The 25,187-nt window shown below is 36.9% G+C and overlaps 1 protein-coding gene across 2 annotated transcripts in view; it reads right to left on the bottom strand.

Moving 5' to 3' along the window:
* Positions 1-724: 724 nt before the first annotated feature.
* Positions 725-25,187, bottom strand: part of crk (v-crk avian sarcoma virus CT10 oncogene homolog) — a 68,306-nt gene continuing 43,843 nt past the window's right edge. Inside the window, exon 3 of one of the 2 annotated variants that reach the window (XM_028806702.2) lies at positions 725-6,163. In XM_028806702.2, the coding sequence (XP_028662535.1) occupies positions 6,026-6,163 (138 nt within the window). In that variant the 3' untranslated portion in view covers positions 725-6,025. The remainder of the gene's footprint in view (positions 6,164-25,187) is intronic. The other variant, XM_028806704.2, reaches the window with a different exon arrangement.

Here is a 25,187-nt window from a genome sequence, read left to right as displayed (position 1 = left end):
AGAACTGGAGTGCAATGATATAGGAAGTCTCATCAGTGACAGAGACACAGTGCGAAGTGTTTGACCATTTCATGTGGATGTTTAAAAATGTAAAATCACAATGCTAGCTAAATTAAACAGCTACTCAGGGCAATATTCACCCTTGACATTTCTAATTTTCTGTAAGCTTTTCCTAGATATGTAAATAAAATATATCGTACATCCAGACTTTACTATTTTATTTTCTATTACATTTTCTTCTTTTGGTATTATTATACTTAATAAATCCGAAGTTGCTTTTACATTTCCATTCTTTGTCTTTGTATCTAGAGTGACTGAAGTAATAAAAGTAAATATTAGGATACCTGGTGCAAGGTTTATCAAGGCTGAGAGGTCACACCTCAATAAGGCCAAAGGCAGTAGAAGACAGACACTGTTGTTTGGTAAGTGGTATGAAACCAAAAGGTGCAAGAGCCTTCTTTTGTCTCAGTGACACCCGTATGTTGTTAGTGCTGGAGATAGTGAGTCACTTTATGGAGTTCTAAGTTATGTGAATGGGCTGACTGTCAGTTAGGTGTCGCTCAATCGCAGTTGTGTGAATAGGGCCTCTGTGTGTGTGTGTGTATTAATCTTATGGTGCGAGAGTAGACCACCCTAGTAACAAACTTGGTAAGCCTCAATTTCTAATAGCCAATATATATTCCAATGGTCAGAATCAGATAAAAGAACCACCAGAAGAAGAAAACCATGTATCAACTGGCTTTATTGGCTGTGTATTTTATAAACATACATTACATGCTACAGAAAATAAAGTAATTTTCAGTCATCATGGGTGTAAATTATACAGAGTTATGATACAATGGCACATCTTCATATTAATAAGATCAACATTTCTATCTGCTATTAATCCTTTGGGACTGGGAAGGGGGAAGAAACAAAAAAAAAGTTGACTTGATTGGTAGGGATTTTACAAAAATTTAAATTAATCATTAATTAGATGTTGTTAATTAGATATTGATTACACAGATGTGTGTGTACCAGAAAGCAAAAGAGTTGAAACAATGAAAAGAATGTAAGACATTTATAATCATCTCACTGGCAATTGTTAACCAAAACAACATCATGTCTTTAATGTATTTGTAAATGAAGAGCACCCTAAAGCAGAATTCCTGTTGTTTAGGTCCTTCCCTCCTAATCTTCCAGGTCGACACATCTGAGCCCATTTTCTTCAAGTGACCTGCATACACAATATATATGCTGTTCCATATTTTACATGGCGATTCAGCTACCAAAGTTCAATAGGCTCCATTTTATAGAACTGAAAAAGAACATTGCTGCAAATGGACATGAGGCCACCTTGCCTTCTTTATACATACATGCTCAGTTTCACTTGGCACACAAGAATATGGTATTTTATTTGTTACACATTTCACACTGCTTTCTTATACCACTCCTCAAATTTATATCTCAAAATGGTGGTGGACAGGGAAACTATAAAAAATGTAAATGCCAAAATATAACAAATAAAATATAACTGATCCAATGAAAAAAAGTCTCCTTTTTGAGAAAGTCTGAAAAGTTTGCTTTTTTTGGATTTCTGTAACCCGGTAGTAATCCCTGCATAACCATCTCCAAATTGCTGAATTTCATTCAGGGCAGGAAGTAACCTTGGGTGGGTCTATCACAGAACTGCATCAACTTTGCAGTATGTAGGTGATCAATGAGAGCACTTTTTTCAGTGTGTTAATATCAAATGAAGTCTGTCAATAGCTCCATTTAATTTTTGTAACATTATACCCTGTCCAGCAAGTTTGAAATAAGTAAAATTACAAAGAAAATAAATAAAAATACACCTAGTAGTGAGGCAAGACCACAGTGAAGAAGTCAGGAAAAAGATTAAGAAAATATACAGTAGCAATACTCCAGTGTGCTTGTTCCTTATTGCAGCATTCAAAAAAAAAAAAAATCAGTTGGGCATCTGGGCTTTATTGTTTGAAGAGGTACATTGCCACAGTATATATTTTGCACAACAGGTTATTTAACTGCTGCTGATGTGATATTTAATCTCATTTAAAATACTTATTCCTTCCAAATGAATGAGATTTTACATTTTATGTCCACTGCCTATATCCCACTACTGAATTATCCTGTCAGATGGATATTTTCAACTTTCTTGATTTCTGAGACTGAAATATAAATCAAATCTGTGCCGACATTTATCAGTTAGGAAATAAACCCCATCCATACTTAACAGAGCATGCAACGTGCAGCATCTTAACTTCACACCGCACAAATGTGGCTCTTCCATTTTGATCACAGTGACTCTAGTGGATGTGATTAAAGCTGTTTCCTCCATCAGTTCATATTACATGTGTTATAATGAATCTGATCACAAGTATAATATAATGCCATTTCCAGTTATATCCTCTTAATCATGAACGGTTTAAAAACTGGACATATCTTTTCTCTTAATCCCTACTTTTTGATGACAGGGATCAAACACACATAATAAAGCATGATTATCAGGAGTTTGCATACATACAGGCAATTCAATATACCAGAACCCCATCTTTATGTTTAACTTCATACTTTTGAAATGACAAGATACAGTGAAAACACTTGACACAGAAACAAGAACTCAAGAAAAAGATCCCCTCGACCGCTTTAAAACAGGCACAGATGGCACAAAATGATGTGGAAGGCCTCCAAATTATCTACACTGCAGACCACTCGGGATTGTTAGTAGGTGTTAAATGTTGTTTTTCTTGCGCTTTTCAAAATTATTTTTAAATAAGCCCACTTCACTCTCACCTAATTTACGTCAGCCCTGTGAGTGTAACAAACTGACATTTGTAAGAAATAAAAGATTTGCAGCTATTGGTGGTTGTGCATAAAAAGGGTGGTATGCACACAGAAGACTGAAACCCTGATGAGGGATCAACATATTTTGCATTCTAGACCATTTAGCACAATCTCTATTTCTGAATCTATATAAATGATCATTTCCATATTAATATAAACTGACAACCAAAAAAAAAAAAGTAAATCAGATACATCTTCTCGCATTAACTCAATAATATTAAACAGCAAGCAAGATGTGGCAATACTGTAAACACTATGTGTAAATGACAAATAGATTAATCTCATGTGAACTGCAATATTTTCAAATAATACTGTAGATTTGTTCTTCACTGTTAAAAAAATTTTGAATATAGACCAGCAATTCCAAAAAAGGCTGGACAACAAACATTTCAAAGTGCACATTTCTGAACTATGAGGTATATTCTGTCTTTTATGAAATAATTCTATAGTTCAGTCTAGCTCAAACCATATGAATCCTAAACTTGACCTTAGAATTTCTATGGCACATTCTCAAGACCTCCTCTATAAATCAAAGAACATATGAATTGAAGAGACAAATCTTTTTAAAATACTGTCATAACAAATATTTTTAACAGCATGATCCTAGTTATTGCAGCAATATGTTATAAATAAACTTTATGCATGGTTGTAGTGGATTTTAATAAAACAGAATCATAAGTCTTTAAGTGTCAGTAATAACAGATAAATATTTTTCAGCTTGTAAGTTTTAAAAATAGTTTCAGAAAACACAGCCACTTTCCACCTGTGAAAAAAATCCTGATTAGTGTATTCATTATACAAGTGTAAACTAATTACAAAGAAAATGAATGATATCATGTTAAAATGTTACAAAAAATCCCTAAATTGGCAATATTTAAAAACAAATGAATATTTTGGTGGTGGAGTGCTTTGATAAAAGTGATTTTTGTAAGTCTAAACCTCAAATTTTGGTTTTGTTTCAAAAGCAGATAGCTTGAACTTGAAGAATGGGAAGCCAGGCCCTTTGCCACAGAATTACCTACTGGAGCTATTAAAGTACCATAACCTCAAACAGTCCTTGAGAAAACAATGACAAACACAGGCCAAACAGAAGGACAAAATACATTTATCCAGCTCTTGCCGGACTACTTCTGAACACCCTGAAGAAAAAGAAAAGACAGATACATTATGCTAGGAATACAGACACATAAAAACTGAAATACTTTCCAAATAAAAAAACCTTTTTGAATTTCATGCATTACACACATTGAAATACCTGTTCCCTCCATGCCTTCTCTTTTGAAAGTACTTCATTAGATGCACCTGTCTTTATATTAGTAGAAATAAGAGTATTTCTCTTATTTTACATCCAAGGACAACTATGATAAGGAAGTATTCAAATGGCAGGATACTGCTCTCCAAGTTTCTTTTTCAAGTAAATTAATTGATCAATATTGGAAGACTTCACTGTTTGACACACTAAACATTTAGGCTAGAAAACAAAGCATGTTATCAACAGTGTACAAAATCTTTTACTCTAGTATAATTCCCCCATTATAAAGGTTTAAGTCCTTCATAGGCACCCCTATAGAAGGGTAAAAATAAATCATTTTCTTGCATGGTATTGGTGATATAAGCAGCTTAATTTCAAGAGAGTTAATTACATACATAATGATGGTAGTTGTCTGCTGCCAGAACCAAGAGGGGTTTGAGATGTGTTCTTTATATTAACCGCAATCAAGTGATTTTCTGGCTCTAGGCCTGGAATGACGAAACAAGTGCCCTACTTATAGGGCATAGCAAAGAAAGACAGAAAAAGTGTGTGGATGAAAAGTTAAGTGTGCATGCTCCAGAGAAAGGTAGTTTTAAGTTAATGGACAAAACATGCGAATGGTGGCCCAGATCACATCAGTTACTTCAAATGTTTATCAATTCTGAAAAACAAAGTGCAACTCCAACCCAGCATTTTCTAGATGGGGTTTTATTGATTGTTAGTGTATATATTTATTAGTGTCAAGATTTACATTAACAATTAAACAGAAGGGTTCAAAGTCAATTTTTCTTTGTTTCAACAATGTACATGAGTGATCTTCCCCAAAAAGATACAAGTCTGTTTTCATTAAATCTGTCATATAACCGTTATCACCTACTCACTTTACACATGTAATTAAATCAGTGCTAAAAAATACAGGCTCTTGATAGAATTTCCAAAAAAAAAAAAAATTCAAGAATTGTGTTGATCTGAAAAATATTAGTGTTCTATTTTTATGTGCATGACTGCGCTGCATAGTGGTTTACTATAAAGTCACAACACCATTAATCTGAAATACTGTTTTGTCTGAGGAGGGAAATGTTTTAAAGTGTGGATAATCACTTTATACCCATTAAGTCAATTATTGGATTTTACCCACTATGGCTATTTGCTCATGGTTGCCTCTGAAGTTTTTAGCATACTTGTATGTGGCAGTACAGTGTGTTGATCAGATTAGACACTAATGTGGGTCATTTTCTGTGCTTAGTTTATGAAACAAATACCCTTTGAAATATTATTTCTGGGGGAAATACTATAAGTTTGTGGCAATTTTTGAAGACTAATTTTTATATATAAAAAAAAAAAAGAACAATGGGTATATTTTACTCTGCTCTGTATATAAACCATATTCAGTGTGCACAGATTTTCTTTATACTTTGCTCATTACATTTTAGTGTTACATAGTATTTTAAAGAAAGAAAAAAAGAACAACAGTTTCAGGATTCACAAGGAACGAGGTTTCATTCAATCTAATTGTTTGCTTAGTGCACAATCTCTCACCCTTTTGGCTACTGCTAACACACTTGTCAATATTGCAGCACATGGAGTGTATACCCAATGTGTTGAGCAAATATTGTCAATATATCTAGGAAACCTCCAAGGTACCAAGGTACACTTAAAAATAACACCAGGTTAGCTATTGGACCTTCTAATTTTGTAACAGGCAAAAGGGTGACTACTAAATGTTGCTGTTCTGAAGTTTACATAATACCCCTTCATATGGTGACTAAGTTAGTTATGACAATTGTAAAAAACAAAAAAGTCAGAGACCAGAGGATAGGGCCAAGATTTCATTGAAGAAAAAAAAAAAGAAAAAAAGAAAATGGGTGTTGGCAGTTGAGCTCAAATGTAGAAATGTCAGTTTGAGTGATGAATGGTCCCCTCCTTTTGGCCTCAGCTCAACTCTTCTTCCGGGTTCTGTTGGTCAAGCAGTCGCACATGAGTGAAAGGGAAGTGACCCCGCTTTCCTTTGCACTCCCCCTCCCACTGACCATTCACGTTGATCTTTGTAACCTTTACCATGTCACCAACCTAGAAAATATCGAAAAAGAGAGGAAAACATCAGTAGATTAAAAACATGCAAATATGGCTGTCGTCATAATGCAAGATGAGCATCATTCTACAAGTATGTATAAATATTACAGATTTTAACTTCATCATAAAGACAAATGTTTGATCTGGATGCACAACTGGGCACTCAAATCATATTTTCAGGCTACAAGAAATTCATGCAGACTTTAACAAAAAATAGGTAGTTTTCTCTTAGGTTGCAAAAATCAGCATCCAACTCAGACCTTTACACAAACATTCCACAGTTTTCCACTAGATGGAAGCATTGCATAAATGATACAACTTTAAGCCTCTTTAAGAATTCTGTTAATTGGATGTGCATGTAAAATGACAAACATAGAAATCAAAAAGACTACTCCAAATGAGACTTCTGAATAAACAAATAAATTTGAATTACAAAAGAGTTGAGCTAGAACATGTGTAGATTTTAGATGTCTTACCCTACAATCACATTGCAAATTAGGTCTTATAATCAAAAATAAAAACTATCAAGTTACCAAAAACAAATTCAAGGAGGTTTAAAAAATAAAATTGAAGAAAATCAAAATGCACGATTTTACAGACCACCTTCCTAATTAAATAATTGTGCTTATGTTAAGAAATAATGTATTCACCTGTTATATTCAACAACTTAAAAGCACTCTTTTCAAGTTACTCTAGCTAGAAATATGGTCACTAATAAAAAAAATAAATTTACACCACACATGAAAAGATCTGACAGTATTCATTACAATAATTTCATAGACTAAAATGCATTTTTTTGAATTATAGATAGAACTTTATTCCTACCCAAGGGGACAATTATCTATATACATTAGAAGCTCATGAAATACAGAAATATAACACGACAACCACCACCCTAAAAACAAAGAATTACAAAAAAAAAAAAGCACACCAATTTCACACAAAATTGCAAAATTTAGAAATTCAAACTAGATAATCATTGATATTTTAATCGAACATGTTTAATAACAAGCCTGCAAAACTTGACTACATATTTACACTGATTTTTCTTGAAAAGAATCAACGTGTGAATACTTAAAAGGAGGAATCAAATATAAGTCTCTCAAAAAATGGCATTTGATGTTGTAAGAAAACAACAGGACACAAGTATGTGCTTTGATAGCATACAGTAATTTAAAAGCATAAACTTTATGCTTGCAACCCATGATGGGAGGCAGCTTTATAGCTTCAGCCACATTTTTATTTAATGACTAATGTCCCCATGAGTATTTAATTGTCTCGGTTTTACTACAATAAAAATTGAGGTTTGAGAGAGAGCATACAGTTGAAATGGGGCTTAAAGAGGCTGTCATTACCCCAGTAAGTCCTTAAAAAGAACTTCTGTGAAATCTCTGGAATTCCACTCTCTCAACAAACATTATTATGTAAAATGTTGTGTTTTCTCACAGGATGTGAGCTGGTGTAGTTTGCACCCATGTGTAAATTTATAGGTTTCTCATTATCTTATTACATCTGCAGCCAGAAAAATGCCTTAAGTATCAATAGATGCAGACACAAGAAGTGACATCAGAACGAAATAGCACATGAAAAACAAAAATTTGTTTCACAGGCTGTGTAAAGAGGAAATAGCAACAAGGTACAGTTTATGTAATATAGTTAAAAATATACAGAAAAAAATACATACTTTTTTCCAGGGGTGCAATGGTCTGGGTTTTTGCTCAGGGTCAAATCCTAACTATCCTATCCTGTTTCAGCATCATTACACAATACACTGGATAGAGCAATATAATAACTTGGATGAATCAATTAATTTTAAATATACAAAAATGTGGCAGTGATATTTGGTCTGCAATTACTTTCAAAGTTTAATTTCTTAACGTTCTAGTTGCTTTCAAGAAATGAGTACTTTTCGAAAACAGAACTTGATTTTTGTGTGTGTAGTCAGTATTGGAATAAAATCTTGTCCTTGAACTAAATCCTGTTTAAAAACATAACTGCACATTCACATGTTAATGAATCATACATTATAAACAATGTCAGACCTGTACTTGATTACTAGGTTAGCTTGAACTGCAAAGGATTTTCTTAAATATGATCATTTAAGACATACATGTCTCAAAATTAACATGTAGTTTATACTATGCAGATTAGTATGCATTATTCTAAATTATACATGTCTTAAAATTGACATGTAATTTATACTATGTAGAAAAATGTGTTATTGTAAATTATTTCAGTGGAATCTAAAGCCGTCATCCAGTTGCAATGAAAAATAAGCAACAAGTACTTTTTTAAATGCAAAGTTTTACAAAGAGTCTATTGTACTTAACATATGCAAGTGTATACTTAAAATCAAATTACTAAAAAACATAGGTCTACTGTAGACTGATTAGCCACATTAAAACCACCTGCCTAATATTGTGTAGGTCCCCTTTCTGCTGCCAAACCAGCTCTGACCTATTGAGGCATGGACTCTGCAAGACCTCTGAAGGTGTCTTGTGGTATTTGGCAACAAGATGTTACCAGCAGTTGCAAGGTGGGGCTGCCATGGATCGGACTTGTTTATCTAATACATCCCACAGATGCTTGATCAGATTGATATCTGGAGAATTTGGAGTCCAAGTAAACACCTTGAACTTTTTGTCATGTTCCTCAAACCATTCCTGAAACATTTATGCAGTGTGGTAGGATCCATTAGGCCACATCAATGAGGGAATACTGTTGTCATAAAGAGGTGCATGTGGTGTGCAAAAATCTTTAGATAGGGGTTATGTGTTAAACTAACATTAACATGAATGACAGGACCCAAGGTTTCCCAGCAGAATATTGGCCAATGCATCACGCTGCCTCTGTCGACCTGTCTTCATACCATAGTTCATCCTGCTGCCATCTACTTCTGAGGTAAACAATGAACATGCACCTAGCCATCCACATCATCTTAAATAAAAGGTGATTCATCAAACCAGGCCACCTTCTTCCGTTGCTCCATGGTCAGGTTGTGACACTAATGTACCCATTGTAGGTGCGTTTGGTGATGGGCAGGAGTCTGCATGGGCACTGTCACTGGTCTATGGATATACAAACCCATATGCAGTAAGCTGCGGTGCACTGTGTACTTTGACACCTCTCTCTCATGGCCAGCATCAAGTTTTTCAGCAGTTTGTGCTATAGTAGCTCTGCTGTGGGATCATGCCAGACGGGATGGGTTTCACTCCCAATACAGTAATCCCTCACTACTTCGCGGTTCACTTTTCGCGGATTCACGACTTCGCGGGTTTTTAAATACAAGTGATTGCCCGCCTATCGCGGAAGTTATGTTCCAGACCCATCAGCAACAGGAGAAAATCCGCGATATAGAAAGACCATATAAATAAACATTTTTATAGTTTAAGCCTTAAAATACCCATCCCACATGCTTTAAACACATGTAAACTTAAAAAACACACTTTGTTAACACATATGACATGTGGATGTCGGGCTAAGGATATGAGTAACATCTCACTATTATAAAACATTTCAACTTCATGCAAGACAAGACAGTGAGACAGGAAAATAGGTGCTGTACAGGCTTTTAAATTATTGACACGCAGAGCGACAAGCAGCACAAAGCCAGCACAAAGTCCACTTCTCCTGAGCGTTCATTCAGCTCCCCACCCCCTTGACAATGCGAAGTGGCAGGAGCGTACTGCGCCTCCGGGGAGGGGGGTTTGAGCAAACGTTCGTTCAGCCCTCGCACACCCCCACTCCTCCCTCCTCCTTCCGAACGCGCAGAGCGACAAGCAGGCATTTTGGCAGAAGCAGCACAAAGTCCATTTCTGCTCAGCTGCCCCCCTTCACAAAGCGAGTGCAGACACATCGACGTCTGATCGCTGCGTGCAGTGTTGGTCTGCGGTGTTTAAGAATGTAGAAAGTGTTTAAGAGTATAGGAAGTGTTTATAAGAGTGTGGGAAAGGTTAACAAGAGAGTGAGAAAGGTTTATAAGAGTGTGGGAAGGGTTTATAAAGCCTTAAAATATGTATAAATAATAAAATAAATATAGGTCGCTACTTCGCGGATTTTCACCTATCGCGGGGGGTTCTGGAACGTAACCCCCGCGATAGGTGAGGGATGACTGTACACATAAATGAGCCTAGGGCACTCATGGCCCTCTCACTGGATCACTGGTTGTCCTTCCTTATACCACTTTTGTTAGGTACTAGCCACTGCATACCGGGAACACCCAACAAGACCTGCCATTTTGGAGATGCTCTGACCCAGTCATCTAGCCTCCATAATTTAGCCCTTGTCAAGGTCACTCAAATCCTTATGCTTGCCCATTTTTTCTGTTTCATACATGTCACTGTTCACTCACTGTTCACTTGCTACCTAATATTCCCCAACAGTTGCCAATGTAATGAGATAATCAATGATATTCACTTCACATGTTGCAGCTAATTGATGTACAGTATATTTATATAGCACCCATCCTCCACAAACACCATTCCAGTCATTTATAAGAATAGTATTTTACTAAGCCTAGATAAATTGAGTGACATCTTTAGGACCAGAAAGGATGTCTATAATAGAACTCTTGTGATTTGCAGAATGCACCATACTCAATAGGTTAAGCTTTATTATCAATAATGTATTTAAAAAACATCCTCTTGAATAAGCTTATTTTCAGTTACAAACAAAAGTGCAAAGCTCTTAACATTTTAAAGCATGTTAAGAAGTCTTAACAGAACAAACCACAAAAAAAAATACTGATAATATTTAGAATTTCTGGGGCAAAATGTGGTGTGTGTGGTGTGGTGTGTGTGTGTGTGGTAGATCAACACAGATTTAATGTAAAAAGCCATAATCTCAGTATTCAAAGTTCATTCACACATTACTAGTAGTCATTAGTTATGATCAATTACTGTGCAGGTATCATCTTCAAATGAAGGAAAAAAAATTGTCTGTTAGCATTAGTAGGCTTTGCACCTTAGGAACCAAGTTACCTGAACTGTAACATTTTAGTAATTATTTACCACTCTGAAGCTGATCTTTCTGATCATAAAATAGGTCATTACAATAGCAATTGACAAGATCAATTCATAATAAATTGCAGAATTATGGCATTTGAGGGTTCTTCTAGAGTGCCTCTTTCTCTTGTACGATTTGCCTCAAAAACTAATCAGCACATCGTTATCTCATAACAGGCTTAAGTTTCGAGTATCAAAATTTTCCATCCAGCTGTTTTAGCTGTAGACCACCTTCAAGAAACACACACACACACACAAGCGCGCACACCCACACACTCATCATCAAGATATTGATGTTTTCGGTATCAGAGGACCATTAAACATCGAAATCCATCAAAAACTGGAGATCAAAATTTTTGACGAATCTAAAGCTTTCACTCCTCCCCCATAGACAATAGGTTAGACAATAGACAATAACAAAAACAAAAAGGCAGAGTCACAGGCACACTAGAAATTTTGCCTTTCAAAAGAACTATCAGTATGTAATGGAAACATCTAACAGTTTCTCTCTTAACTTTTATCAGTTTTATATCTAAGATGCTAATTTAACATAAAGTGGGGTGAATGAAGATGCACTAAGTAAAAACCTTTCAATAGAAAAAGTGCTCCTACAGCTATGTAGGACATCTGAGGAACAAAATATTTACTGCAATCACTGTCCACAAAAATGCCAGGAATGCTTAAATGGAACAGTCATGCATTTCTGAATGTATTCCTGAAGTGAGAAAAGGCAGCTTTAAAAAGGTGATGAGTTACATACAAAACTGGACTCTGATGGTGGGTTCCTAGAAGATGAACATCAACAGGTCACCTGTTACCATGGAGCCTCATTTCAACCTCACGAACAAAACAGAAAAATAAAAAAAAAAATTGATAAAAATAAAAAGATCATTCAGTGGTCCCTTGATGCTGAACAATGAAAACTTAACACATAATACTGTATGTTGGGTGAAGTCTTTAGGTTAATAGGGCAGAAAATGGCAATGTAAACTTACTTACCGTAATAAATCAGAAAAGTTAACAATAGGCAAGAAACTGTAAAATTAACTTTGTTTACATAATTGTTACATTATAGCTGTTGAATACAGTAGACCCCTGCGAAGTTGCGGTTCAGGGTTCGCGGCCTCAGTCATTCGCGGATTTTTCCTTAGAACCTATCTAATAATTGTTAGTGGAAACCGCAAACATCCTCCGGAATTTTTATGGCTTTTTTGTGGCAATACTGTACTGTAGAGAGAACAGGAAGCAACTGTAAAGGAAAACGCGGCTTGGGATGGTGAAAGTAGCCAATAGAATTTGAAACTGCATCTCCCACCAGTACCTGCAGTGGCTCTGATTGGTCTTCTGCCGAGGGTACTGGGACTGTTGGGGTCAAAGGATGTCAGCGCAGCTTTTAAAAAGGGGGCCGGTGACCAAACTCAAAAAAACGTTTTTGTAAATTGTGTTTCAAGTTTCTGTCTGTCTGCCTTCTGTTGGGTTACCTGTACTTATTCGTTTTGTCCTGTATCATTTCGTGGTTGACGTCTGGAAAGTCTGCCATCTGCCTGTGTACATGAGGACTGAAAGTAGATTCATGGCCATCCTGCAAAGAAAGGAGCGCTCCTGAACCTGTCCACCAGTCTTCACCATTTCAGGAACTAGCGGTAGGACTATCTTTACATTCCCATTCAATGTGCGGATCTCGACTATCTATTTTCATCATTACATTTTATCCGTTGCCGTTTTTCATTAACATTTTTCTTCATTTACTGTGTGTGTTTTGTTTGTGCTTTGTTGTATTTAATTTGTAATTGCCATAAGAGGTACAGGGGTGGTATCGTTTTCATTTATTTAATTTATTTTCATTATATTCTTTATTTGCTGTTTGATTACCGATTTGCTTTGTTTTTGTCTCTGTGAGTGCGTGCGGGTCGGGCCAAGGCTGGGTGCGTCCCTGGAATCGCCACCATAAAAATAAATAAATCACCGTGTTCTCGACGGTGTGAATCTTAGCGGCTCCAGACCGCTACAGCATTGTTCATTTCTCCTTGCTGCTGATTGACTGTGATGCATCTTCTGCAGAGTGTTCTTGTGTTTTCCGTTTTGTTCCTCTTAACCCTTAAACCGCCACAACCGGCTATAGTTGTTTCCTAGTGCCATTTGCGAGCACGCAGGAGCTGATCAGTCAGTGCCATACATTCACTGATCAGCCAGCTCATAACCACTGCCAGCCCCTTGTGAGCAGGGGGGCTGAACGCATCCCTAGAAGACACGAATGCTCCCCAAAAAACCCCTCTTAAAAAACGCTGATAGACTACTTTCACATTGCTCCCTTACTTGCTGTGTTTTCTTGTGGCTGCTCTGTCGCGTGATATGCTTCTCGCACGATGCTACACATGTTTAAAAGCCTGAACAGCACCTGTCGTTTTTGGCTGATTGCTTTGTTTCTCTCTCCTCCCACCTCTGCTCCTGTTGTGGGTCCCGCTCCCATTGTGCTCCCCTATGATGTTTGCCTATTCTTTTCATCGAGAAATAACTGCATACTGAGCTCATTTTACTTCTGAGACAGGTTTGTTTGAAGTGTTTGACTAAAGTTCCTGTCTTTACACTCTCCTGTGTTTCTGTGCAATTCTGTGACCCAAGCGTGCCATCCTTCAGCACTGCAGCCTCACTGTCCCTGGGATTGAGCCACAACACTAGACTAGCCTGCCAGCATCAGCGCTTACCTCTGTGTGCATGAGTGCAGCCAGTTCAAGCGCAGTTGGAGTTACTGAATTTCATCCAAGGCGTCAGTTGCACCTTGTACATATTGTTCCAATAGTTTTTTTAAATAGTTTTTACAGTTCATTAGCAGTGTGTAAAATGTTCAGTGTTGCAGTATTTGTGATGCTCTTTGCATGAAAAAAAATTTGTTCCATTAAAATTTCACTTTTTTCTTTGTGAATTGCGACGTTTACTTAAAGTGCAGCAAAAAAGTATTTGGCGTCCAGGGATGCATTAACCCCCAAGTATGTGACATTTTAAGGGTTAAAGCCCCAAGATGCCGCCGAAATGCCCTGCACCTTCTAAGGCTTCTGGCAATGAAAACGCTCTTGCATGAATTACAGTACATATAGTGGTAACATTGATATTTTACATTCTAGCACTGTGGGAGACTTAGCAGTACAGTATACAGGTTTATCTTTACACTCTTTTTTTAGGTAATGTATTAAGCTGAGTTTGAAATTAAATTAAGTGTTTTTGGGGCATACTTATGGTTTAAACTATAAAATAGGCATTTTTTTTTTAACCACATCCAAAATTTGCGGTTTTTCTAGGAACGTAACCCCTGCAAATTTTGGGGGTGTACTGTAGTTTTAAAATAATCATTTACAATATTCACACATGAACCAAACTGAGCTCTTTACCTCCACCAGCCCCCACCCCAGAGTACCACTGCCCATATGTCATCAATGGCCTACATTTCAACAGCAACCATTTCCTGTTTGGTGTGTCATCACTCAACAAGAAAGCTTTTTAAAGCAGGAAACATTCCAAAATATATATTTTTTTTTGTTCTTTGTTTCGCCTTATACAATTTCTTGTATTAGGAATTTGGTAGTTTTCGCATACCCCTTGGGGTCAGAGCGCAGGGTCAGCCATTGTACAGCGCCCCTGGAGCAATTACAGGTTAAGGGCCTTGCTCAAGGGCCCAGCAGAGCAGTGGCCTTTTTTGGCAGTGACGGGGATTCGAACCGGTAACCTTCGGAATACCAGCGTAGCTCCTTAGACTCAGAGCCACCACTCCGCCCTCAATATTAGTAACCTGTCTACAGAATGACACCTCTAAAACACAATGGTGACTTTATATATTCTTTGTCTTTACTGGCACTGAAGATCTTATTAAATTAAAAGAAAAACACAATTATTTACATTGAATAACTACAATTTTACACTTCGCTGGTGTTTCCACTGCTATAGGCTTCTTTTTGCAAAATAATTTGCCATATTTTTGTTAAATTTGCACAAGGGGAAAGAAAATAACTTCCTTTTCTGTATCGCAACTTCACTTTCCTAAATATTTAAAGTTTATTAACTTAGATCAAGCTTTTCATACTAATCAAATATTTTCAGATATAACTTAAGATTGCATAATTCAAAAATATAAAGACAAACTTTAGTATACAAATTTTAATTGTAATATACAAGAAATACTAATCCAACAGCAATTTACTTCCTTACTAACCCATTGTTGCCTAGGGTTAACTAGCATAATAGGTACAAAAACTTTTTTTTAATTTATTAGAGAATTGCTTTTATCTTTTATACATACAGACACACACAGAATACACTTTTATAAAATTTTCTGATGCATCAAAGAGCAGCATTTGCATTTAATTACTAGGTCCGTTTAGGCTTCTAAGTAGAAATGCATAATAATAATAATTCATTACATTTATATAGCGCTTTTCTCATGTAATATAGAAACATGATTAATGAGTTCCTGATTATTCCAACCAAACTCTACTCCAATATAAACCTTATTTACGTGAAATGGAGAAAGGAGAAACTTCAGTTATACCTGGCTTACAATTTTTCTAGCTTACAAGGGGGCATTACATTACTAAGATACCAAAATTTCTCATTTTGAAAAAATACTTTTTTACAATATTTTGCTTTTGATGTTCACCAATTATGTTACTGCTTAATCACTGATAACTAACTTCTTTACATTGCTCTTACCACACAAGCAAACACAGAATGTAACTAACAATCTAAAAAAAGTACTACATAATCTAACAGTTACATGACTGTATCAGTCTTGTTGATTTATTCCTATGTGCATATGAGCACTCTATAAATCTCTCATCTCTATGACAGCCAGATGCTGCCGATACTGACTAAAACGTGACATTATTTCAGAAGCGGGGTTGAGAAATTGTAAATAAATGCAGTGTTCTGCTGGGCTAACAACTTTGCAAACCTGGTAAACCACATGTGCTTTCTGCTAGTCCAGCTTTATATACGGGTAAAGGGTTTCTTGCAACTTTTTACGGCAATGTTTATTTGTAAAGTTTTATTATACATGAGCTCATAGCACTCTTCCATTACAATATAAACACAACTGGCATCATAGAAGAGATCACTTTGCAAAAACTAGAGATGATTTTTAAGGATTACGACATGCTTAAGTGTTGACTTTTTCCAAGTACACAAAAATATTTTATCAATAATGAACTTAAATAACAAATATTGCATTCACAAATTGTTTTCAGACCTAATTTAGACCCCATCAATTAGTTTCTCTGTCAAAAACATCATCAGCTTGACCCTCACAGTTATTCTGAAGTACAATATGTCCTTTATAGTGTCATACAGTATATTTAGTTGACCATTGCCAGTGATCTCTGCAAAAAGCTACATCAAAACATGTCATGCTTGGACCATTAAGACACTCTTCATGTTAGTAAAGGTGAGGTTTAGGCCTAAAAAAGCATGTTAACATTTTGTAATTACTGGGCTAATATTAAGAAGCATTTTCACAACCTCTTATTAATACGCGTTAGGTGCCCAGAGTACATATCTGTTAATGATGAGTCTCGTATTTCTTCATGAGAATTCTCTCTGTGACTGCATAAGGCAAGATCAATTTGTAATAGTGTATAGTCGAACACTTGAAAATTTGTGATAGAAGTACTGGTGGAACATTCAAGGCATCACATTTGATCAACAAGCCACTGAATAATATTAGGACATTTTTTGAGCGGCAGCAAGTCCTGTCAGTTGAAGTTACCTGCTGCATCAGTGGACATTTTTGTTCCCAAGTTGTACATTTCATGAAACGTCTCAGCACTGCATCAGCATTTGTTAGATATTGCACACTGACTTGTAGACTGTCTAATGTTATTGTGCTTTCTCACCATTTCAATCCTAAAATTAGTTTGGCCTGCAAACTTTGGACCGCATTTGGTTTCTCAATGCTCTCTGCATACAGCATGATACATTTTCTGACTTGGTTGTAATACTGTCTCCTCCCTGCAGTCATTGCTACATGGCAGAATATCCTTCACATTTGCTTTGCTAAAAAAGTTCTTCCACTATTTTATTGTCTATATACTTTTGTCATTGTGCTGCTAGTAATTACGATTATTTTCACTTGTAACTGGTGTTGAAGCAGTAATAGAACAGATCCCCTTGTCCTTTCTTTTTTTATATATTTTTTTAATTCTAATACAGTATGCGTTAATTATTACTATATTTATATTGCAGTGAATAAGGAGCGGATACAATTCAATTTTGGCATTTTTGCCTTTGCTGTCCCAGCTGCTCTACAGCTAATAGCCAAGTGCGTTTACATGCACACACAAAAACCTGGGCTAAGGTAAGTAACCTGAGTAGAGCAGAAATCCGGGTAGTATTCAATGAGGCACATTTTTTTTTTGTAAGAGACTTAGGTCAATAAACCTTGCTTGGGTAAGCCTCTTCTTCGAATCAAGGCTCAGTAGGTTCCATGATTGCAAAGTGTTGCTTGTTAAATCAAGACGGCTTGGGCAATCATAATTATGCATAACCCATGAGATTTAAGCAGCTCAAACAAAAGATTGTTGATAACATCAATCATAGTTTGTAAAGTACAGAGAAGACTGCGATACTGGGAGATTGAGTACCTGTGACTTTAAGCATGAAACTGATGGGATGCATGATGTATTATGGGAGAGTTTGGAAATGTTTAGAGTTTTATCCGGAAAAGTTTAGAGTTTTGTCATAAAAGAAGAATATGAAACAGAGACAGTGGCAGTTTTTTAGCAGTTGATCAATAAATAGTTGACACACAAAAAAGAAATGTGTCCACTATAAAGAATGCGATAGAAGCTACGTGTCTATCCATAGCAAACCAATGTCAAAGTAAATTATGGTTCTAAATTTGTGCACTGCATAATTAAATAAGAATGACATTACTCAAAATACATTTTTCTAAAAGCTTCCTTTGAATTGTACGATTGTAAATGTACTGGCTTTTGAATGTCACACTTTAAACACTTAAACAAGTAGTGCATTTGGCAGGAACTGAAAAAGATATATAAGAACATAACTGAGTACATTTAATATATGCAAAAGTATATTTCACATTTAGCAACCAAAAAGAAAGCTACTGCTCCTGCCACTGATGTGACTCTATACCTGATGAAAGAGTTTGCCCTCATCAGATGTCTAATTGTACAATAAGACTGGTCAGTGTCAGTTAAAAGGACCAACCTGTGCAAATGAATGATTTCTACTTTACATATTTAGTCTCTAATTATCCTGGTGCTGATATTACTCACACACAAGTGCAATCTACTGCACCTGTAACATTTGGGAAGTCTAAGTAACATTATCCAGTGTCACTAATACAACTTTGAATAAATGAATTTTACAGAGATTCCCTTACCACACTTCACATTTTACGCATTGAATACTTGTATAACCACAGATATCTGTATGAAAATCATTATCTTGAGTACTAGACCAGGCAAGTGTTTCTATTTAACTGGCATATCCTCCATTATATTATATTTTTTAAAGTGAAAAAAAACAATATGGATAATGGATATGAACAATACTATTATAAAAAGAATAAGGAGTTCAAGTGGTGTTATTGAATCTATTTAATATAGGTTAAGTTTTTGTTATTTTAGTATGTACATACAAATACTGTTGTGACATATCAAAAATGACAAGGAGCTTCTTTCTATTCATTATTTTGCTGATGGTTTACAAGTTCATTGCAGTATGTGAGGACAGGAGCACACCAGGGTTGATCCTAAAATGTCTGTAAGTGTAGCATTTTCTTCTTCTTTACGCTACTTTAGTGTAAGAAGTTTACTGACTTAGAACTGGCACAATTATATCTATAACCCTTTTAAACTTTTTTTTTTCATTACAATATTTTTCCTTTTGTCTCAATGAATGCATAATCTAAATGGTTGGTATTTTTTAAATAAACAATTAATGTTTTATGACTTTGTTACAAATATCAGATTAATTTAAACAATAGTGTAACCAAGAATACAGTAAAATTAAAAAGGCTACAAAATCCAATCACTGAAAAAAGGTGGTAACTAATGACATAATTAAAATGTTGATTTTCAATGGACAGTTTAGGTTGTAATGCTTTATCATTTTGTAATGAATACATAAGATTAATTTAAATGAGAATTCAGTAACATTAGATATGCTAAAAAATCCACAGAACCTTGCCCCAAGGTTTTGTTGCACACTAAGCAAGAATTTTATGAACTTTGAATCCCTAACACCCCTCTTAGCTTCATCTTTAGCCTGGCACAAACCAGGGTAAGACATGATGCTTAGTTGTCTCAGTTATCAAGTGCAACTTGTACTAATCCTCTTTGGTGGAACCCAGGAAGGCTCAGATAAGCCTAGCATCTCGATTTAAGTGAGGCACACTTGCTAAGCATTCATTGTGGAATACTCCCCAGGTTTCTTAAAAAGTTCAGTTTACATGAGTGAGTCAACTACTTCTGGAGTTCACCTTTTGTAAAATCCTCCAATGTATATAAAAAAAAAAAAATACACAAATTAAACATCAGCAGCCACCATAAATCCAAAAACAAGCAGAGAGCCTGTTTCCTGAACAGTGTACGGAACTATTACATTACTATTTTATACAGTTCCTTATAGTAAAATGTAATGCGTTACAAAGGGTTATTTTTGCTTGACTTTTTCTTCTTTTGTATGAAAAACTGCACATTTGACTGGCTAGGAAATGTTAAGTGTGTTTACATAACTTTTAATAACCTGGATAATCACAGAAACCCAGTTTCAAAAACGTTGCATATGATACCCTTCTAGGTAGAGCAACCAGATTAATAACCTCCTTAGCATTAGACCCGAGCATCACTTGGACTGTAAAAACAGTGCTAAAACTGTTAATCTCGGACAAATGTCACCTCTTGTGTAAACGTTAGACTCAAAGATTACTCAGGCTATAAAAGTGGCAACAGTGTTAGTGCTGAACATTGCTCGGGAAACTATATAGGTGTGTCTTGCGTAAGTGAAAGCCCTGAGTGTTACCCAAGCAATGACTCAACTTCTCCTAGCCTCAACAGTGTCTCGTAAGAAACGTTTTTCAGCAGCCCAGGTGTTGCACGCTCTTGACAGTGATACGAGCATTGATGACTAAGTGAATCTGTCTTCAGGAAGTGATATCGAAATGGACACAAGATCAAAAATGATGCTTGTGTCAATCACACATGTGCAGTGTGCTGTTCAAAAGCTGATCAGTCTGTAAAGAAGCTCCACAAGGAATCAAGCTACTATTGTCCCGACTGAGATGCTGGATTGTGAATTTCACTGTGTTTCAAGATAAACCACACAAATACACACATTTTGACAGTATATACAGTTTCAGCATTATTATTTTTATCATTATTATACTTTTTACAATTCTGACTTTGTACTTTTAGTATTTTGGATGTTTATCCGTAGAAAGATAAGATTTAATAAATATGTAATTTTTCAAGAAAAAAAGTAATGCTAAGGAAGCTATCATACTTAAATTTCTCAGACAGTAAATATGATAAACCTAAAAAGAAGCTATAACAGAGCTAATTTTTGTCTATAACATCTTTCTCTGAAGATAGCAAGTCTATGCAATACAGCAAGTGCAAAATCCATATTACTAACCGAGAATGCTAAACCGGATGGACGCAGGGACATCCGGCCATGGGCCGTAGCCGCAAAAAGACGTACTGCGCAGGCGCCCCAAGAAATGAGGCTCCGCGAGAGGCGGCCGCGACCACAGAAAAAAGGAGTGAGCACAGAAAAAAGGAGTCAAAGAAATGAGGCCCCGCGACCACAGAAAAAAGGAGTCAGCACAGAAAAAAGGAGTCAAAGAAATGAGGCCCCGCGACCACAGAAAAAAGGAGTCAGCACAGAAAAAAGGAGTCAAACGCAGGCGACGCACAGCGCCGCACGAAACCCATTGCACACGAAACTAGCACACAAAAAAAAGAAAGCTGCTCGCGCCCACCTGCAAGCCCCCACCCCTACAGGCACCGGACGGGACACACACAAAGAGGACGATTCAACAAGCCCCTGGCACACAAAAAAAAAAGAACCCAAAACCACCCTACCCACCCTACAAGCAACGGACGGGACACACACAAAGAGGAGGATTCAACAAGCCCCTGGCACACAAAAAGAAAGAAGACGCTCGCGCCCCACCAATCCAGACCCCCGCTCAGACGCCGCAAAAGAACACAGCTCCGCACGAATCCCATTGCACACGAAACGGGACCCACACAAACAGGAGGATTTAACAAGCTCCTAACGCACCAAAAAAATGAAAGCCGTGACCGCCACGCCAGGCCCATTAGAGACGAGACATGGCACACGAAACGTTCACAACAACGACGAATCAGACCCAACAAACACACTAACATCAATAAGAAGTGACACCCAAAGCCCCATTTCTAAAGGAACCGTCCATATTAAACACGTCATCTCAACACCTTCACACTAGGCAGCATAGGTGGATCTCCTTACAATAAAGCACTATTAACCGTTCAACTGCAGAAAAGGCTCCATATTAACAGTGAGTGCGATCCTCCTTATTACTTATCCATATTTCGCATGCTGAGGAACAAACAAGTCATGAATACACGCTCACGGGTACAAAACGATTCGGCTCGGATAACGGGAACAAACACACAAATACGCATGAAACAACAAAATACACGGCGGCGCATCTGCATTACATCCTACAATAGTTCATTTGATTTTGCATCTACCGGAGTAAATATCAGGTCACCAAAAGGCAATGACCCATACTGCTTTCGCGTATGTGGACAAATATTACATCGCATTGGAACAGTGCACCCTGAAACAAATCAAGAACGCAAATATGCACAAATCACGTCGGCACCTACAAAGCGCTTCTGAAACCGCGGAAGAAAAAATGTCTCGGCTCCAAAAACACATGTCACTCCTTATTCCAAATACCGGTCCCAATCACAGAAACATCGGTATCCACTATGACAATGCACAGTAACAATGCACGTGACATCCGTCTTGCCACACTATTAATTATAGATGAATGTACAATGGCATCCAGTCACTTACTCAACACCATTGATAAACTTCTACAAACGTTGATGAATAATAATATTCCCTTTGCGGGAAAGGTACTTTTATTAGGAGGAGATTTTAGACAGTGCTTAACTATTACTCCACTTACAATGCGCTCAGCTATTTTTCAGTCCACCTTAAAATACGCGGACAATTGGCATTGCGTTGATGAATAATAATATTCCCTTTGGAGTGAAGGTACTTTTATTAGGAGTAGATTTTAGACAGTGCTTACCTATTGCTCCACATGCCATACGCTCAGCTATTATTCAGTCCACCTTAAAATACGCGACGACGTCATATAAACAACACGAGACTGAACTACAATACATATACAGGCGCGAGACCTGATTGGTGATAATACGAAGAAACGAACAGTCCGCATATTAACAGTGAGTTCGATCCTACTTATTACTTATCCATATTCCTAACGATAAAGATCAAACAAGTCATCAATTCACGATCACGGATACAAAACTAGACGGCTCGAGTAACGGGACCACAAACACGAACCCGCATCAAACAAAAAAATTCACCTCGGCGCGCTTCTAAAACCGCGGAACAAAAAATGTTACGCGAACAATTGGCTTTGCTTTCTAAAGATACACTTGGTACAAAACATGCGATTTCCAGATCCCGAATATAACAATTGGTTATTACAACTAGAACATTGTACACTCACCAATACAGATGGACTTCACCCAGATATTATTACAATTCCTCAACCCTTCATCTGCGACGACTTACTTATGGAGATATTTGGAACAGTGGTCTCATTAGACCAAATGCCCCTTTTAACACAACGCACTATATTATGTCCAAAAAATATTAATGTTGATCACATTAATAACCAGGTCATTTCATTACTTCCTGGAGAGGCACGGCTCTTTCTAAGCTCTGACAAAGTTGACTCTGATGATGACAATGAACATCTAAATTTCCCCTTAGAATATTTGAACACTATTAACCCAGCCGGATTACCACAACACAATCTTAACCTTAAAAACTGAACAATAATCATGCTATTAAGAAACCTTAACACTAAACAGGGTTTATGCAATGGCACACGTTTAGTCGTCAACACCATGACACACAATGTTATTCAAGCAACAGTTCTTACAGGATCACATGCTAACAATACTGTTCTCATTCCTAGAATTGACCTTACGAGTTCTGACCTAGAATTACCTTTTACATTGAAACGCCGACACTTCCCCATTAAACCTGCATTAGCCATGACCATCAACAAATCAGAAGGACAAACCATGGACAAGGTTGGCATCTACCTCACTGAGCCCATTTTTGGACATGGACAACTTTATGTTGCCTTCTCACGTGTTCGACGTTCATCTGACGTTAAAGTTAAAGTTATAAATGCTCCATGCCAAGAAAGACTCATTCAAGGACAGGACACCATCTTTACTACTAATGTTGTGTACAAAGAAATATTCCAATAAACCATTACTCTGTGCCAAACACTGTATTTTTTGCTTTCTATATGCATCATCCACACCTGCACACTATTCTATATCTAATTCATACATCTCACTTTTTGTCATGCCCCAACGCCAGGGGTTGGCGAGCGAAGCGAGCAGGGGGCGGAGCCCCCTAGTGAGCTGAGAATGCAACAGAATAAACATTTTTCAGGGTAATATCTGACATACAACATTAAATTAATATTCTTGTAAAATATTAATTTAAAAAAGTATATAATGTTATTGATAATAATAAAACTGACATGGAGCTTAACCCTAATAATGAGCTTAAGTCTGTTCACAAATTGGTGCAAACTGTAGCAACCTTGTGAAGACAAAGCACTTAAAAATTAAAATATAACAGAACAATATTCTCTATCAGGTCAGGTCAGAATATCTATCTCGCACTAGCTGATTTAGAAAAGCGGAAAATTCAAAGGAAGCGAGCTTCTGCTCAAGATCAATGAAACTTTGGAGGTTATCCATTTCTAGTTTATCAACAATGGTTTATTTCATAACAACTAACTTGACATACTACAATTAAACCATGAAAACCTGTCAAGAGACATTAAAGCTGGAAGTACTGAGCCAAACATTTGTCTTTCAACTATATAGATACTACAAAAATGGTGCAAACACACACACACACACACACACACACACCAATGCATTCCGCCTCAGGTTTCCACACTGACATAATATTGTGAGCTGCAAAGCTAATCATATCCCCAGAAAGATACAGACGCCCCTGGAAAAAGCCCTAGGAAACCCCTAGGAAACTTAAACAGACAACCTTCACATTTCTCCTTTTCCTTCTGGCCGGCTCTGTCGCGTAATCTGCCTCCCGCACGCTACTCCGCTTTGTCAAAAAGCCTGTGCCGACTTCTCTCTGTGGTTATAAATTGATTTTCTGCTTTTTTTCTCTCTCTCTCTGACTTCTGGTGCTCCTGGCATGTATTCCTCCGAAGAAGAAGAAATCCTTGGTTGCTTTTAAATGACAAGCGGAGGTGTAAACTCTTTCAAGGAGCATGTTTGAAACAGTTTTAAAAGATAAATGTTTGTTTGCAGTGTTTGAATAAAAATTCGAGTTTCTTCAACTTCCACTGGTCTTCTGTGCAATCTTGTAACCCAAGCGTGACACCGCTTTCAAAACAAGCGGTAGCTTCGGTACTCAGTATCCTGTGTTAAAACCTATAAGGGAACCCCAAGAGTATCCTCGTCAACTTGATCGTGTACCTCGTCATCCTTCAACAACTGATATTCAGATGTCGTCGGCTAGACCACCAGGAAATGCAGTTGCTGCAACCACAAATGAGATGCCTGCTACCGGAGACAGAGGTCGTGGTCGTCGTCGATTTAGGCGCTTGAATAAGGTGTCTAAATTCGATGCTTACCCAATGCCCCGGGTGGACGAGCTCTTGGAAAAACTGGGTCAGGCGACCTATATTTCCACAC

The sequence above is a fragment of the Erpetoichthys calabaricus genome, chromosome 8, assembly GCF_900747795.2.
Source record: "Erpetoichthys calabaricus chromosome 8, fErpCal1.3, whole genome shotgun sequence".
Taxonomy (NCBI): Eukaryota; Metazoa; Chordata; class Cladistia; order Polypteriformes; family Polypteridae; genus Erpetoichthys; species Erpetoichthys calabaricus.
This window is presented reverse-complemented; position numbering and strand designations above follow the sequence as displayed.